General features: G+C 44.4%; 1 protein-coding gene across 1 annotated transcript in view; it reads left to right on the top strand.

The window, feature by feature from the left end:
- LOC147724364 (uncharacterized) overlaps window positions 1-17,652 on the top strand; it is a 350,577-nt gene that overhangs the window by 135,730 nt on the left and 197,195 nt on the right. The window contains exon 4 of the mRNA XM_086965924.1: window positions 6,240-6,318. Within this exon, the coding sequence (XP_086822050.1) occupies window positions 6,240-6,318 (79 nt within the window). The remainder of the gene's footprint in view (window positions 1-6,239; window positions 6,319-17,652) is intronic.

Below are 17,652 nucleotides of genomic sequence, written 5' to 3'. Positions count from 1 at the left end.
CAGCATCTTCTTGAAGGGAGAGAGGGGGTATTCATGGCGTCGGAACACTCCACTGCACATGTCCGAGGAGATATGGTGGCGGTGTGTAAGGGGCCCCCGCGAAGCTGTTGGTCACTCTGAGGTCACTCTGAGGCCAGGAAGGGGAGGGAGGGAGAGGGGGTGTTATGTCATCCCACATTTCCTTCCTTACCTCTCACCAGTTGATGCGTGCAACCCCCTTGGTGAGCATAGGGTGGGATCTAGACTACCATGCTAAGGCCCAGGTCTCCATAGGCCTGTTCCCTGTGGCTGTGAGGTCATGTGGGGAGAACGCAGCAAGCAACCCCCTCGCTGGGTCCTCAGTTCTCTTGTGTGCCACCAAGTCCCCAACTGGTACAGTAACGATGATCAGCTGGTGGGGCCAGGCTTCCACCAACTTGCTGAGACTGTCCTGGGCCCGAGCAATGTGCAGAGAGGTGCCTCAGAATTCAAATGGGGGCCCCAACTTGGTCGTCCTCCTCTGTAGAGCAGTGATTGGAGATCAGTAGACCAGGCGCTAGCATCTGGGCCGAAGCAACCGAGGGCTCGAGCAGGGTATGGGTAAGTACGGAGGGGGAGGGGTGTGTGGGTAGCAGCCTCCCCCCCCCCATTAGGCCTACAGCGTTGCGACGTCCCACCGGCACTCACTGTTGCGGTGTGGGGTTCATCTAGCCAGCTGGTGCAGCGATGGAGAGCCGTGGGCGGGGAGCTGGGCTTCCATGCAAGGTCCAAGGCTGCGGTCAAGCCTCTAGGCCCTGCATTCTCACCCTGTCAGGTGCGCAGATCAGCTCTGTCATGCTGTGCGCCCAAACGAGCACCAGGGCCGCCTCTTCCAGGTTGCACTCCAGACCAAGAGTGACGTGCCAGCTTCCCCAGTCACCTTCTTAAGACCACAGACACTGAACGAAGCCCGTCTCAGAGCGGAGCTTCCCAGTCAGGCGGCCATCAGCATTCGTGGCCAGACCACGCCCCTACACCAGTCAGAAGAGTTTTATTGCAAGACATAAGCATCCTCCCCAGACAACAGATCTCTAGTCTGCTTTTCAGGTTTTTTGTGACAGTGCCATAGAGCGTTTTATGAGCCAGGGTTAGAGCTTTAAGTTTGACTCTGATCTGAACAGGAAGCCAGTGTATGCTGTTAGGGCTGATGCAATATGGTATATTTTTGCTGTGTGCAGAGTTTTCAGAGACTCCTAGCTTGTAGAAATTCTTTATTTGTGCAGCTAATCGTAGATTTCTCGTGTTTAAAAGACTTTATTAAATTCATTGTACACTGCATATCAACAATACCAAAAGGTCAACAATAATAATCAGAAGAGAATATGCAGTATTAGAAACCAACGATAAAGCCATAAAAGTCTTTATAATTATATGAGGTAGGGGAGGAACGGAAGAGAGGGAGGGAAAAGGAAGAGATCTTATGATGAATTATAAATAATTGACAGCAGTATGGCTCTAAGTTAACCTCATATGATAAACATTATATCTATAAACATATCAGAAAATGTAAAATGTAACCTAATATAAAAGGAGGACAGAGAGATAAAATTCATGGAGGACAAACATTTTCACAAGATACAGATACAATGCTTGATACATCACTATTAACTTGGTTGAGGAATTAACTGAGAGGTAACCATAACAGTTGCACATTATTAGAAGGTGTACATTGTATAGTGAACATAGGGCCCGATTCACAAAATGAATTTAAGACTCAATCCTAAACTTACTACTGTTTTGGTATTCACAGATTGCACTTACTGCTTTTGGTATTCACAGAATGAACTTACTACTTTTGGCATTCACAGAATGCACTTACTACTTTTGGTATTCACAGAATGAACTTACTCATTTCGGTATTCACAGTTTTTCTCAATTTAGTAGTAGTAAAGTTAGGATTCCTAACTTTACTACTACTAAATTGAGAAAAATCCTAATTTTAAGACTTTCGGTATTCACAGAAGGCATTTAGGAGTCCTAAAGTTAGGAGTCCTAACTGCTGTGAATACCGAAATGAGTAAGTTCATTCTGTGAATACCAAAAGTAGTAAGTGCATTCTGTGAATGTCAAAAGTAGTAAGTTCATTCTGTGAATACCAAAAGTAGTAAGTGCAATCTGTGAATGGGAGAAATATGTGTCTGTATGATAAATTGTGCAAGAGACTTAGAGAGAAATATGTGATCCAGTCTTAAAAGTGAACCAGAAGAAGCAGAGTAAAAAGTATATTCACGGGCAGTTGGGTTAGACAATCTCCAAGAGTCCACCAAGGCTCCCTTATGGATAACAGAATGAAATGTTTATGCATTTAATGGGATGAAAAATGAACTGATGATTGTACATGTAAAAACTGGTGCATTATTTGATTACAGTCCCCTCCTAAAATAAAGAGTCATTAGAACATTGGAATGTTGGGAGCTCCATTGAAAACAATGGATTGCTCTGGGCTTATAATGGCTGGTATAAGCCTGGAGCTCCAACATTCCAATGTTTCTTTTTCACAGCGCTGGCTTTGAACAAAGGCTTCAGGGAGCCTGAGGGGATTCCAACCCCCTCACGCTTCCAAAAGGCTTGTTTTTTTGTTAGAACATTCTGTCCTCTAGTGACAGAATGTTCTTATAGCCTTATAGCCCTTCGTAGATGTGCTATACCGATATTAAAGTCCCTCTCCCTTTTTAAAGGCCCTCGCCTTCGGCTCGGGGCCTTTAACGCTGGAGCGGCCCTTTAATAGCCGGTATAGTCCTCTACGGCGGGCTATAAGGCTATATGAAATTGTGTACATTTTTGTGCGATGGCGGGCCAAAAGGTAGTATCAGATTGTGTTGGGGAATAAAGATTCATAATAGTGAGGGGACATTATCTATGATAAGTCTTACTATAATCAACCTACCCATGTCATCTATTTGTTGAGAAACCATATTAACATTCAGTGATTTTTTTAGCGAATATGGCAAACTCATTCTTCTTATTCATCGATGGGAAACAAACATATAGCCAACCCAAGGCAGTTTAAATTTCAGAGCTTCAGATTGTATAAGGTGAGTCTCTTGAAGAAGGACCAAATCAGGATTAGATTTGCGTAGTTCAGATAACATTCTCTGTTGTTTGATTGGATTAAGAAATCCTTTAATATTCCGTATGATTTCTCTGAATAATACACAATGAAGAAAATCATTTTGATTAGCAATGAGGCATATATGAGAAATCCAGTATGTAATCGAGAGAAGGGGAAGTGCAGCATAGGCATGAGATCAGGGAGGAAAAAGAAAAAGGGAAGAGGGCAGAGGAAAGGAGAATAGATAGCAAGAGGAGCAAGCAGTACAAGTCCAGACAGGACGACTGAAAAAAAAAAGAAACATACCTGATGGGGAACAGGAACGGCCATGATGGAAGCCAATGTAAAAGATTTTACTCTGTCACCCTGGTAGAGTAAAGCTCGTCCTCCTCAGTCTAAATCATGCTGTTTATCTTTAGGCACAATGGCCAAGAAGCCTACTTTGAAAATGTAGGTTGTGTTTTTCTTCACTTTCTAAGAACTGCATTTGTTCCTACCAGTATGATGTCTGTTCTTGCTTCATTTCGAGGTAACTAGTTTTTTTCCATCCATCCGACTTTGGATTACCCCAATTGTATCCTCATATGTGATCATTATGAGGGTCCTTGATATATAAAATAGTGTGAGTGTTGTCTACATAGTTATGTAAAGTTATCCTTAATAATCACAGCAGCTTATGTAGAGGCTGGATGTGTATGTTGGAGAGGTGCAATGACATACACTAACCCTGGGAATTCGAAAAAACACTTGGCCAAGAGGTAAATTGACCTCACGATTGATCAGAAAAAATACCAAACCATCTCCCAGATAGTGTCAACTCCACCTTGTCTTCCGGACTGCAGAAGAATGGAATGGTTAGGGCAGTTGTAGAAGTTGGTGTGATGCTAGGTTGTCATTGAAGAAGAGCGTGGTCCTGCTCCTTCTCAAAATGCTTTCTAAGTCTGGGCACACAGTGAAGAGTGACAGAAAACAGAGGGCCTCATTTATGAGGCTGTGCGTCACTTTTACACCGCCAGTGCATCACTTTTTGTGACGCATCAGGCACGTAAAAAATGCGCCTTGTTGCGCCATATTTACAAAGTGACGCAAACTCCTGCGCCACATTATACCTGCGGCAGGTATAATGTATGCAAGGGGGGCGTATTGACGCAAGAAAGGGTCATGGACGTGACGCAGTGAAATCTTTAAGATTTCACTGCGCCACTTTTAGGACTCAAATGCGTCAAAATCTTACGCCTGCCTCACAGCAGGCATAAGACTGACGCAAGCCCTTTCACATGGGCCTTGCCCCATGTGGAGGGACGCATTGCTGGAGTTGTGTCACTTTTGTGACACTCTCCAGCAATGCGTCACTTTAATGCCTACAGATACGTCAGAAATACTGACGTATCTGTAACTCCTTGCGACATAATGAGTCACACTGTAAATATGACGCATCATTGGTGTCGCAAGGAGGGCGCAGTGAAAAGTGGTGCATCGCTGTTTTCACGCAGCGATGCGTCACTTTTCATAAATGAGGCCCAGAGTCTGAAAAACAGAACAGCTAGGACATGAGACACATGTCGGGGGGAAACCATCTGGAGTGTTCCAGTGAGAGCCAGTTAGTAAGTGAACATACAGGGCCTCATTTATGAGGTCCTTAAGCTGCCATTGCTTCACTTTTTGTGATCCTACGGCGGCATAAACAATGCGCCACACTGTGCCATATTTACAAAGGACGCATCTAGGCAGATGCGTCACTTTGTAAACCCTTGCGCTACTTTATATCTGCAACAGGTATAATGTATGCAAAGTGGGCGTTCCAATGCAGAAAAGCCTTGTAGAAGTGGTGCTGAGAAATCTATGAGATTTCACTGAGCAACTTCTACTGCGTCACTGTGTCAAATCCTTACGCTTGCTTGAAGCAGGTGTATGGGGTGATGCAGGCCTTTTCATGAGGCTTGCCCAGTGTGAAATGACAAATTGGTGGATTTGCATCTGTTTCCAGACACACTCCAGCAATGCACCATTTTTGCGCCGATAGATACCTCAGGATTTCTGACGTATGTGTAAATCCTTGAGACATGAAGCGCTGTACAGTAAATAGTCAAAATGATGGGGCACTGGAAAGTTTTGCATCACTGTTTCACCCCGGCGATGCAGCACTTTTCATCAATAAGGCCTACAAAGTATTTAATTATTTTGCGGGCCATATTGGGGCACTAATAGAAAAGTAAGACATCTGACCCATCTTGTTGAAATGAATGAGAAAAGGATAACAATCATCTCGAGAAACACAGAAGACCAACAGAACAAAAAAGCACACTGCAGATGTTGCAACAGAGGACAGAACCCAGAGGGGAGGTCAACATCTGCATTCCAATTGGGGCATTCACCTCGCCCAACTTCCTTCATATCAGCTGTATATAAAATGTATTACTCTTGTAGATTTAAAAAAGGAGTTACCCCCGCCCATTTTTGCAGAGGCAGGATTGCACAAAAGATGACCACAGACGCACCGCAGAAAAGAACTATCCAGATTGGATCAATAAGACAAATGATCCAAGCCAGTTTAGAATGGAGAGGGATAGTGAATCTGGTCCTCAATCTATTAGGCAGTTGCTGCAAAAGAGGCACAGAAAAATCACAGAATATCTTCCAGGAAATAAATGGAGCTATTTAATTTCCGTAAAATGCAACATTAAAATAAATGTAGCAATTATTCCCGGTGATCTATAGAATTTGTCTGAAAGAGCCATCAAAATTAATGGGAAGATAAAGGAGTCGGATAAGAAAATGAAGACACTTGAAAAAACAAGTGACAGGTTAGCTCGTTAATATGGCAGTGGACAGGGGCATTGGATTCGGCGAGAGGAACCAGTACCAATCCCTGATTCTAACATTCTAAAAGAAGTGGATGAGTTATTCCTTCATTGGTGAATACTGCCGTGGATAAACAATAATAATGATTTAAGACAAGTTGTATTTTTTTTCTTCTCTGATCTCTACTTTCTATTTAGTACCCATGGCATCAATCCATAGGAAGCTGGTCTGTTGAAGATTATGAAAACAAAGTTTGTGAAGCCAAATGTCACTTGATTAGTGACATTTACTATCTGGTAAAATGTTAATAAAAAAAGGATTGGAAATCAATTACAGCAAACATGTTCCTTAACAGTAGTTTGTAAACAAAAGGGCAGGCACAGAAAGCTACAAGCATCCAACCAAAGATCACATCAGAAGCAGACAAAATGTTGAAAACCATGAAGGTAATTTTAACAGTATTATTTTAAATCTTTGTACTATTCTGTGCTGCCATCTTTCTTGAAAACATGTTTCCCATATATGTTGGGAATGTATGCTTATGTACCTGTGGGTGGGCATCTGATGCATACATACAGACAAATGCTCTGTATGGCATGTGCTTTCTTACTTTTGTACTGTGTGGCACAGTTATGCTCTATACTATATTGCAAATGAAGCTACCTCTTATTCTGTAGCATACACCAAAGTCTTGTATCAGTTTGATCTTCGTTGCCTCTCCTTTATATGTGTGCTCATTTACATTTATTTCATCTCTCTCTTGTATTTGTTTCCCACTTCTCGCATACTGATTTGCTATGTTTGTAAAGGTCGGTTATGGTTATACCTGTCTTCCTCTAGCATTTCCTTTATTATCTTTGACGCACTAGGGTTGTATCTATGGGCTCAGAATGTGCTGACCATAGACTGCAGCAATTGAGGGGCAGTTTTGTTCTTGATTTTCAACACATAGCTTAGGGCTTTGAACTTGATTCTGTTCTCCAACCTAAGCCAATTTAGGCCCCACAGATGACTAGAAACAGAGGTAGCTCTAGGGACCCTGCAGAGTAGTCTTGCTGCAGAGTTCTGCACCATCTACAGTCTGCAAGTCACTTCCAAGGTAGAGAATATTTCCGTAGTCCAGTCTCGAGGTGATAAGAGCCTGGACTACACTTCTTTGAGTCGACTCGGGCAACATCCAGATGATCTTTTTCAGCCACTTCAGGATGGTAAAATAGGTGGAGGTTACCTTGACTGCCTGATGGTGCATGGTAAGCAAGTCGTCAATGATGACACCTAGGTTGCGGACTTGACTGGAGGGTCGAGGAAGTGTTCCCATTTCGCTGGGCCAGTGTTGTGGGCCCCAGAGATCTTTATTTTTACCAACCTGGCCGAGGCATTTTATATTCTTTCAAGTTTCTTAAGAAGGCCTGCCTTCGTCGACCTCCAAGCAAAGAGATTTACAATTGTCCAAGCGACTTACTATAGTAACCGGGGACACCACTTGGTGGGCAGATTTGGGAGGGAAGTGTTGAATCTTCCTAAGCAGTTGCAGGAGAAAAAAACCCGAACTCGTTGATGCCACATCTTTTACTTGGTTCACTAGGGACAGATCTGATTCTAGGTTGAGCCCCAGATTTTTAACCATTTTACCTGGAGTTGGCTTGCTCAACTAACTGCTAGGCCAAAAATCCAATGGCAATAAATACTGAATACAAGAATGTTTAATCAACAGTTTCTCCATCTTGTTAAATTTGAGCGAGTTGGTCTTCAGCCAGTTAGACACTGCTGCCATATATTACGTTTGTAGGGTTTAACTTTGCATGCAAAAAATTTGTTCGATGTTTATGATTTTGAAAATGTATTTCACGCATGGCTTGCTACTTTCATAAGGAATTTACTGAGTTCCATATTCTCATTTTGCAAGAGTGTAAATAAAAAAATAGGAAACAGTACTCTCATTATTTTGTATTGTTTTCCAAGTGTTAAAAGTTGTTAAAATGCACATTAAAGACAAAAACATATATACTTTGCAATACACAGTCATAGTTAAATCTAATAACGACATACAGTCAGGTGACTAAAAATCTAGATGATTTAAAATACAAATATTAGCCCATTTACAATTTTAAAAACATATTTCTTTTAAATAAAAGTTGGTAAACTCTCCTACTATGTATTATAAAGGAATTAATCCCTTTTGGTCAGACACGTTATGCTTACTACATGATACGATTGTGGCCACCGAGTAAATATAGTGATCCTAATTAGTTCTGGGCAAAATTCTATTTACACCAGAGTTGTCCGAGTAGTTTTGTTCATTTCATGTTACTCTTTTAATGCGAAATTACCATACATTACAAGATTATGCCTGTTTATGTAATTTGAAGAAATCTGGGGTAAAAATGTCTACCCAAGAGCACAGGAGTAGAGCGAAAGTGGCTGGCTACTGCTGCTGTTCATGTGTCTGTTGTACTTAGCACTATTGTTATAACACAGAATGCATCTTCATGAAAATGCAAGATTACTCTCCTCGTGCAATTCGATGTAATCTTGCCAAATCTTTCTGTAAATTAAGCTGCAGCAAATCCTCCCCTATATTTTGCCACAAATATTGCCTCGCTTGCATGGTTTTAAAATCATATTATTCAAAAGTTGATACTCCCTTTGGCTCATCAAAATACAGTTTATAGAAGTTGTCAGTCATATTCTGGGCAACATCACTAGGCTGATTATATAAAATAAATTGTGTTCACTGATCTTTAGACACTTGCAATCAATCCCACAGTTTTTCCTTTCATTGAGGAAATTAACTGCTTCGCTAAAGAATTTTGTAGGATTGACATAAATAGCAAAGATGACGAGCTTCAGCCACTGTACGAAAGTTAGAAAGTCTAAAACATCCTAATATGTCCTAGCCTAAAGACGCATTTCTTTGTGACTTTAGGCTAGGACATATAGTAATGAATGCACCTGGTTCAGGATCAACATGACAGATATAATAGCATCTTTCCTTTTACCGTGTTTGGCTGTCAAGCTCTTTCACTAGCCTGTGTTTACTTTGTAAAGAAAACCCTCTCCTAATCCTTCTTGAAGCGTGAACATATTTGTAAAGCAAAAAAAACACAAAGTGCGATTTCTCTACACAAACCCTCAAAGATTCCTCCTTGCAGCAGTTGACCATCTAATGCTTCCCCCGCCCACATGCCCTTTTTATAGACATTTCGTTCTAAAACATCATAAGGAAATACATGTGACTTAATGCCACGGGGGCACAGCTTTCTCACGTGAAGACGCCAGAAAACCATGAAAAGATATATTGACACAAACAATTTAGGAAATTTAGGAAATTCAAACTGTATACTTGGAATTTCCAAATATGGGAATGAGACCAAATCCATTAGAGGTGTTTAACATGAGCATACAACATAAAAGCTGTTAAAATAACTTGGCTTCAGATACTGCGGCATTTTTTAAGCTAACTTGTGTGATTTCTCAACATTCTTCTGCAGACAATGGGTTCCACACAATAAATCTGTGTAATAGGGTCGCAATGTAAGACCAGCTGAGACACTTTGAATAGGAACGAATGCGAGAAACACAGTTCAATAGGCCAATTATAAAAAATAGAATGCCTATACCGTTGAAGTGGCCCACCTTATCAGCTCTGCTAGTCCACATGTGCTGTCATTTTCTGTGTCGAGCTACCATTCATCCATCCTAGGAGGCCATCTATGACAGAATTTCAGAAATGTTGACACCTGCGGAGATTCTTCAAGTCAGTCTGAGTCAGCAAATCATGCATAGCACTCTGGACCATGTTTGAGGGCATTCCTTTACAAATTGGATTAAGGCCCGGCCTTACCACAGAAACCATAGACATGTTTTCTACATGATGTAGTTAAGTGTTTCTTTTCATTATGTTGGGTTTATCCTATTATACTAAGTTACATACTTGTGCTTTCACATCTATGGCTCCCTATTCCTGTCTGTTTTTATATGTATCTTGTTGACAGAGTTGGAATGAACAAGGGCTTACTAAATGCACTGCCAAAAGATCTAAAAATGATTTTAATATTCCCAAATACTCTACAGCATTTAAAATAATTAGATCTGAAATAGGCTCAGACAGAAATAGGTCTTCAGAGGAAACTAGATGTGTTTAACTGAGGTATTGGCTTTTGTAAAGGTAAATCTGAATTACATATGGCAACTAGGGAATACAAAAATAGAGATAGTACATAAGTATAAATAGCTTGGGATGTGGTCTGAGAAGAAACTGCAATTGAAGGCCCACAATAAATTAATAAAAGCAAGAACACTTTCCTCTGTGCGTGCGCTTAAAACATTTAGTAAAGAATATGAGGTGCCATCCTTTAGACTGGTTTTATCAGCATATCTTGCCATGATTCGCTGTCTGCTGTCTCTACCAAAGTCAGCAATGCTTCAGGCTTTAAGAATACAGGCTGACTTAATGGCTTGGGGCTACTTAACCTATGCCTCTTTGTCCAAAAGAAATCATATACAGGGAATTGAGATGGGCACAAGACTTTGGAGCTGATTAGGATGTCGGTCGGAGGCAACTCTGCGATTTTGAATCAGGCGACCTCGGGTTGGTGGTCCGAAATCACAATTATGATGCAACCGCACATGGTGCAGTCGCAAACTCCCATCTCCGTATGGGAGCTTGTGTGGCGGTCGTAAACGGGTGCAGCACAAGCTCCCAAAGAGAAATGGGAGTAACTGTAAATCCCTGCACCATGTGGCAGACACCTCATGGTGCCTGCCACACAGTGTAGAGATTTACAGGGGGCGCCACTGGAGCCCACAGAGGGAAGGGAGCCCTGCTAGGGGCCCCCAAAGCTGCTTTCCGACAGGCTTTCCATGTCAGAAATCCCGACATGGAGAGCATGTCGGAAACAGACATCATAATACTAATAGTGGAAATTTCGTCTCTAAGGGATTATGTGGCAGGTCCGACTGGCCGACGGGCTCCTTGAGCCCATCGTAAGCCAGGCGGATTGACCGGACAGTTTGAACTCTGACCTCCGTCATTGAAATACGGCGGTCGGACATCAAACCAAGGATGTCAGTCCCTATATAGTAGGTAATCAATAAATACAGTAGACACAGATTTACAAGTTGTAGGAAATTGGCTTAATGGATGAGGGTGTGAAACCCTACTCAAGCAGCAACCACAATTCTTGTCAATCAATCAATCACAGAACTTGTAAAGCGCACTACTTACCCGTGAGGGTCTCAAGGTGCTGCTGGGGAGGGGGGGCTGCTGCTACTGCTCGAAGAGCCAGGTCTTGAGAAGCTTCCTGAAGGTGAGCATGTCCTGGGTCTGCCGCAGGTAGGTGGGGAGGGTGTTCCAGGTCTTGGCAGCAAGGAAGGAGAAGGATCTGCCTCCGGAGGTGGTACGCTGGATTCGTGGGGCGAGGTTGGCGGAGCAGAGCTGGCTTTTGGGGGAAGGGATGTAGAAGTTGAGTCTGTTGTTCAGGTAGGCTGGTCTGGAGTTGTGGAGTGCTTTGTGAGCGTGGGTGAGGAGCTTGAAGGTGATCCTCTTGTTGTTGGGGAACCAGTGAAGGTCTCTGAGGTGGGGGGTGATGTGGCTGCGTCGGGGGAGGTTGAGGATCAGGCGGGCCGGGGCGTTCTGGGTGCGTTGTAGTCGCTGTAGGTGTTTGGTCGGGATTCCTGCGTAGAGTGCTTTGCCGTAGTCCAGCCGGCTGCTGACGAGGGCTTGGGTTACCGTTCTTCTGGTTTCGATTGGGATCCACTTGTAGATCCTGCGAAGCATGCAGAGGGTGTTGTAGCAGGAGGAGGAGATGGCGCTGACCTGCTTGGACATGGAGAGGGAGGAGTCGAGGATGACTCCCAAGTTGGGTGCGTGGTCCGTGGGCGTCGGTGCTGTTCCTAGCGTTGTCGGCCACCAGGAGTCGTCCCAGGCAGATGAGTTGGGCCAAGGATGAGGACTTCCGTCTTGTCCGAGTTCAGCTTCAGACGGCTGCTCCTCATCCACTCGGATCCATTCTTCTGCAGACAATGGGTTCCACACAATAAATCTGTGAAAATAGGGTGGCAATGTAAGACCAGCTGAGAAACTTTGAATAGGAACGAATGCGAGAAACACCATTCAGTAGGCCAATTATAAAAAATAGAATGCCTATACCGTTGAATTGGCCAACCTTATCAGCTCTGCTAGTCCACTTGTGCTGTCATTTTCTGTGTCTAGGTACCATTCATACATCCTAGAAGGCCATCTATGACAGAAATGCAGAAATGTTAATCAATTGCCCTTGACATATGCTGCCTTCTCACAGGCTGGTTGACACCTGTGGAGATTCTTCAAGTTAGTCTGAGTCAGCAAATCATGCATAGCACTCTGGACCATGTTTGAGGGCATTCCTTTACAAATTGCCCAGCCTTACTACAAAAACCATAGTCATTATTATTATTATTATTATTATAATTGCATTTATTGAGCGCACAGCTACCCGGAGGTTTCCCGGCGCTAGAGCAAACGGAGGATGAACCAGTGTAGAAGACCAAAGGCATGGCAGTTACATGTTAAAAAGCCAGGTCTTAATACCTTTGCGGAATGTCATATAACAGACTTCCGAGCGAAGAGATTGGGGCATAGAGTTCCATAAGGAAGGAGCCAGAAAGGCGAACGAACGTCCGCCCATCTTGGCTCGTTTGACACGTGGAATTAGAAACTTGTTTTGGGTAGAAGATCTTAAAGTGCGGGATGGGACATAATGCTGGACCAAGGAAGATAGGTATTTCGGGCCTTTGTCCATTTTAATACGGTGCATAATGCAAAGGGCTTTGAATTTTATACGGCTCTCAATTCGTAACCAATGCAGTTTGTGCAGATGGGTAGTAGCCGAAGATCTAGCAGGTAAGTTACATATCAGGCGCACAGCCATATTCTGAACCACCTGAAGTTTCTTTAATACCTCCTTACAGGCGCCCAGAAGTAGTACGTTCCCGTAGTCCATCCGAGAGATGACAAGGGCTTGGACCACGGTTCTCAGGGTATCCACTGGGAGCATCCATGTGATTTTTCTAAGCCACCTGATGATGGTGGTGCAGGTGGCAGAGACCTTTACCACATGTTGCTTCAGTGACAGCTGGTTGTCGAGCAGAACCCCGAGATTACGGGCTGAATCTGAGGGGGTAGGTAACGGGCCCATCTGTGGAGGCCAATGTTGCGGGCCCCACAAAGAAGTATTGGGACCGAATAGGAGCAGCTCCGTTTTGTCCCCATTGAGCTTTAGTTTATGTCTCTGCATCCAATTGGCGATCTGTTCCAAACCAGACTGCAAGGAAGACGACGACGAGTGATTCTTGGTGGAAAGTGAGTAGACGATTTGAGTGTCGTCAGCATAAGAATATATTGTGAGACCCGCTTGCTCTGCCAAGAAAGCAAACGGTCTCACGTAAAGATTAAAAAAGAGGGGGCTAAGAATCGACCCTTGGGGAACACCGTGAGGGGAAGAGTAGATAGAAGAAACAGAAGTAGAGGAAAAGACCTGAAAAGTGCGATTAGAAAGAAAACTAGCAATCCAAGCCAGGGCTGTACCATCAATCCCCACGGATTGCAAGGTGGACAATAAGATGGAATGGGAGACGGTGTCAAATGCGGCACTCAAATCAAGCAAGATGAGTGCCACAGTCTCCCCATTGTTCACCTGTCTCCTGATGGTCTCAGACACGCCAAGAAGCGTAGTCTCCGTGGAGAAGCCAGCCATGAACCCAGACTGAGAGCAGTGAAGAAGATGAGAAGATTCGACATAAGAGGTGAGAAGAGAATTCACATGTTTTTCAAGAATTTTAGAATAACAGGAAAGGAGAGAGATAGGACGAAAATTAGAAGGGTTGTTAGAATCCACATTGGCCTTCTTTAGCAATGGAACCACCATCGCGTGTTTCCATTCACTGGGGACTGTAGCCTCCTCCAATGAGGCATTCAGCATATCTAAAATGATCTGAAGCAAGTTTGGGTCCAGGGTGCCCATTATTTGAGGGGGCAGAGGGTCAAGGGGGGAGCCCGATTTAATTTCATGTAAATATTTCTGGAGGAGCGTGAGAGATATCGGTTCCCAAGAGTGAATTGGTGAAGTAGTATGAATACCAGCAACAGCGAAACAGGGGGTGGGAAGTACGGGCTCAGGGATAGTAGGAGCATTGGGAGTGGCGTCAAGAATAGCATAGATCTTATCAATTTTATCCAAAAAGAATTCAGCCAAAGCATTGCATTGAGAAGAATCCAAAGAAGGGTCTTTTGGTGCAGAGGACATGCCAGAAAGATCTTTTACTAATTTTAACAGAGCCTTAGGCCTATTATGGGCCTTGAGTATGATGCTATTTGCATGATTGGCTCTAGCAGTGTCACAGGCGGAGTGGTATGCCCGAAGGGCAGCCTTGTAGTTTGATTTCTTAAGTGTGCAATAGTCCGAACGCCATATGCGCTCCAGTTTCTTGCAACGGGATTTTTCCTGACGCAATGAGTCGTTAAACCAGGGAGCTGGTGGGTGATGGAACTGTGACTTGTTCCTCTGAGTGGGAAGACACAAATCTAGGGCTGTATTTAGCCAGGAATTGACCACAGATACCTCCTTGGTAGACATAATAGGAGACGTTGGTTTGGAGTTGTCGAGGCAGGAATTTAGTTTGTCTATATCCAAACGTTTCCAGTTCCTGCTAGCTTTGTGAGGGTGAAAGCTAGAGGAATTATTGTGAGCTGGTATCCTAATTGAAAAGTTGACAATAAAGTGATCAGACCAAATGACAGGAGAGGAAGAGTGGTGAGTAATACAGTTGAGGTTTGAGATAATGGGATCCAATAAATTACCGGCTTTATGGGTGGGGCCGGAATTGTGTAGGTGAAGGTCCAGGGCAGCTAAGTCCTGAAGTAAACGCATACTAATGGGACAAGATGTGAGATTAAAATGAATGTTTAAGTCACCCACTACTAAAAAGTTAGTGGATTGTAAAATAAGAGGAGCGATGAGCTCGGGAAAGGAAGAAGCCCATGAATTGGCCGAACCCGGGGGGCGATAAATCAGGGTTCCAGTCAAAGTGTAATGCGGGGTGAGAGAAAGTTTAAAGAGGCCAGCCTCGCAGTTTGGGAAATCTAAATCCTCCCATTTACAAGAAAACTCTCTTTTCAAAATTATCGCTATGCCTCCTCCCTCCTTGAGCACACGATTTCTCCCCAAATAGGTGTAGTTATTAGGGAGAGCCATAGCAATGTCAGGACCAGAACAATTGCTAAGCCATGTTTCCGTTAGAAACATTGCGGCAGGACTTGCCGATTCGAGAAGATCAAAAATCTCTCTAGTCATGTTTTCTACATGATGTAGTTAAGTGTTTCTTTTCATTATGTTGGGTTTATCCTATTATACTAAGTTACATACTTGTGCTTTCACATCTATGGCTCCCTATTCCTGTCTGTTTTTATATGTATCTTGTTGACCGAGTTGGAATGAACAAGGGCTTACTAAATGCACTGCCAAAAGATCTAAAATGATTTTAATATTCCCAAATACTCTACAGCATTTAAAATAATTAGATCTGAAATAGGCTCAGACAGAAATAGGTCTTCAGAGGAAACTAGATGTGTTTAACTGAGGTATTGGCTTTTGTAAAGGTAAATCTGAATTACATATGGCAACTAGGGAATACAAAAATAGAGATAGTACATAAGTATAAATAGCTTGGGATGTGGTCTGAGAAGAAACTGCAATTGAAGGCCCACAATAAATTAATAAAAGCAAGAACACTTTCCTCTGTGCGTGCGCTTAAAACATTTAGTAAAGAATATGGGGTGCCATCCTTTAGACTGGTTTTATCAGCATATCTTGCCATGATTCGCTGTCTGCTGTCTCTACCAAAGTCAGCAATGCTTCAGGCTTTAAGAATACAAGCTGACTTAATGGCTTGGGGCTACTTAACCTATGCCTCTTTGTCCAAAAGAAATCATATACAGGGAATTGAGATGGGCACAAGACTTTGGAGCTGATTAGGATGTCGGTCGGAGGCAACTCTGCGATTTTGAATCAGGCGACCTCGGGTTGGTGGTCCGAAATCACAATTATGATGCAACCGCACATGGTGCAGTCGCAAACTCCCATCTCCGTATGGGAGCTTGTGTGGCGGTCGTAAACGGGTGCAGCACAAGCTCCCAAAGAGAAATGGGAGTAACTGTAAATCCCTGTACCATGTGGCAGACACCTCATGGTGCCTGCCACACAGTGTAGAGATTTACAGGGGGCGCCACTGGAGCCCACAGAGGGAAGGGAGCCCTGCTAGGGGCCCACAAAGCTGCTTTCCGACAGGCTTTCCATGTCAGAAATCCCGACATGGAGAGCATGTCTGAAACAGACATCATAATATTAATAGTGGAAATTTCGTCTCTAAGGGATTATGTGGCAGGTCCGACTGGCCGACGGGCTCCTTGAGCCCATCGTAAGCCAGGCGGATTGACCGGACGGTTTGAACTCTGACCTCCGTCATTGAAATACGGCGGTCGGACATCAAACCAAGGATGTCAGTCCCTATATAGTAGGTAATCAATAAATACAGTAGACACAGATTTACAAGTTGTAGGAAATTGGCTTAATGGATGAGGGTGTGAAACCCTACTCAAGCAGCAACCACAATTCTTGTCAATCAATCAATCACAGAACTTGTAAAGCGCACTACTTACCCGTGAGGCGCTGCTGAGGGGGGGGGGGCTGCTGCTACTGCTTGAAGAGCCAGGTCTTGAGAAGCTTCCTGAAGGTGAGCAGGTCCTGGGTCTGCTGCAGGTAGGTGAGGAGGGTGTTCCAGGTCTTGGCAGCAAGGAAGGAGAAGGATCTGCCTCCGTAGGTGGTACGCTGGATTCGTGGGGCGAGGTTGGCAGAGCGGAGCTGGCTTTTGGGGGAAGGGGTGTAGAAGTTGAGTCTGTTGTTCAGGTAGGCTGGTCCGGAGTTGTGGAGTGCTTTGTGAGCGTGGGTGAGGAGCTTGAAGGTGATCCTCTTGTTGTTGGGGAACCAGTGAAGGTCTCTGAGGTGGGGGGTGATGTGGCTGCGTCGGGGGAGGTTGAGGATCAGGCGGGCCGGGGCGTTCTGGATGCGTTGTAGTCGCTGTAGGTGTTTGGTCGGGATTCCTTCGTAGAGTGCTTTGCCGTAGTCCAGCTGGCTGCTGACGAGGGCTTGGGTCACCGTTCTTCTGGTTTCGATTGGGATCCACTTGTAGATCCTGCGAAGCATGCAGAGGGTCTTGTAGCAGGAGGAGGAGATGGCGCTGACCTGCTTGGACATGGAGAGGGAGGAGTCGAGGATGACTCCCAAGTTGGGTGCGTGGTCCGTGGGCGTCGGTGCTGTTCCTAGCGTTGTCGGCCACCAGGAGTCGTCCCAGGCAGATGAGTTGGGCCAAGGATGAGGACTTCCGTCTTGTCCGAGTTCAGCTTCAGACGGCTGCTCCTCATCCACTCGGCGACGGCCTTCATTCCCTCGTGGAGGTTAGTTTTGGCGGTGTGTGGGTCCTTGGTGAGGGAGAGGATGAGCTGGGTGTCGATGTTCAGGTCGTGTTGGTGGGCTACTTGAGCGAGGGGGGCCATGTAGTTGTTGAACAGCGTCGGGCTGAAGGATGAGCCCTGAGGTACGCCACAGATGAGGTTGGTAGCTTTGGAACGGTGGGGTGGGAGGCGGACCCTCTGGGTTCTGTCGGAGAGTCCAGGGCTTTTTCCCGAATTCCGGCTTCTTGGAGGCGTGTTCTTAGTGTGTGGTGGCAGACCATGTTGAAGGCAG

This window comes from Lissotriton vulgaris, chromosome 4_1 (assembly GCF_964263255.1).
Source record: "Lissotriton vulgaris chromosome 4_1, aLisVul1.2, whole genome shotgun sequence".
Lineage (NCBI taxonomy): Eukaryota > Metazoa > Chordata > Amphibia > Caudata > Salamandridae > Lissotriton > Lissotriton vulgaris.
Note: the sequence above shows the minus strand (reverse complement) of the source record. Positions and strands in the feature narration are given on the sequence as shown.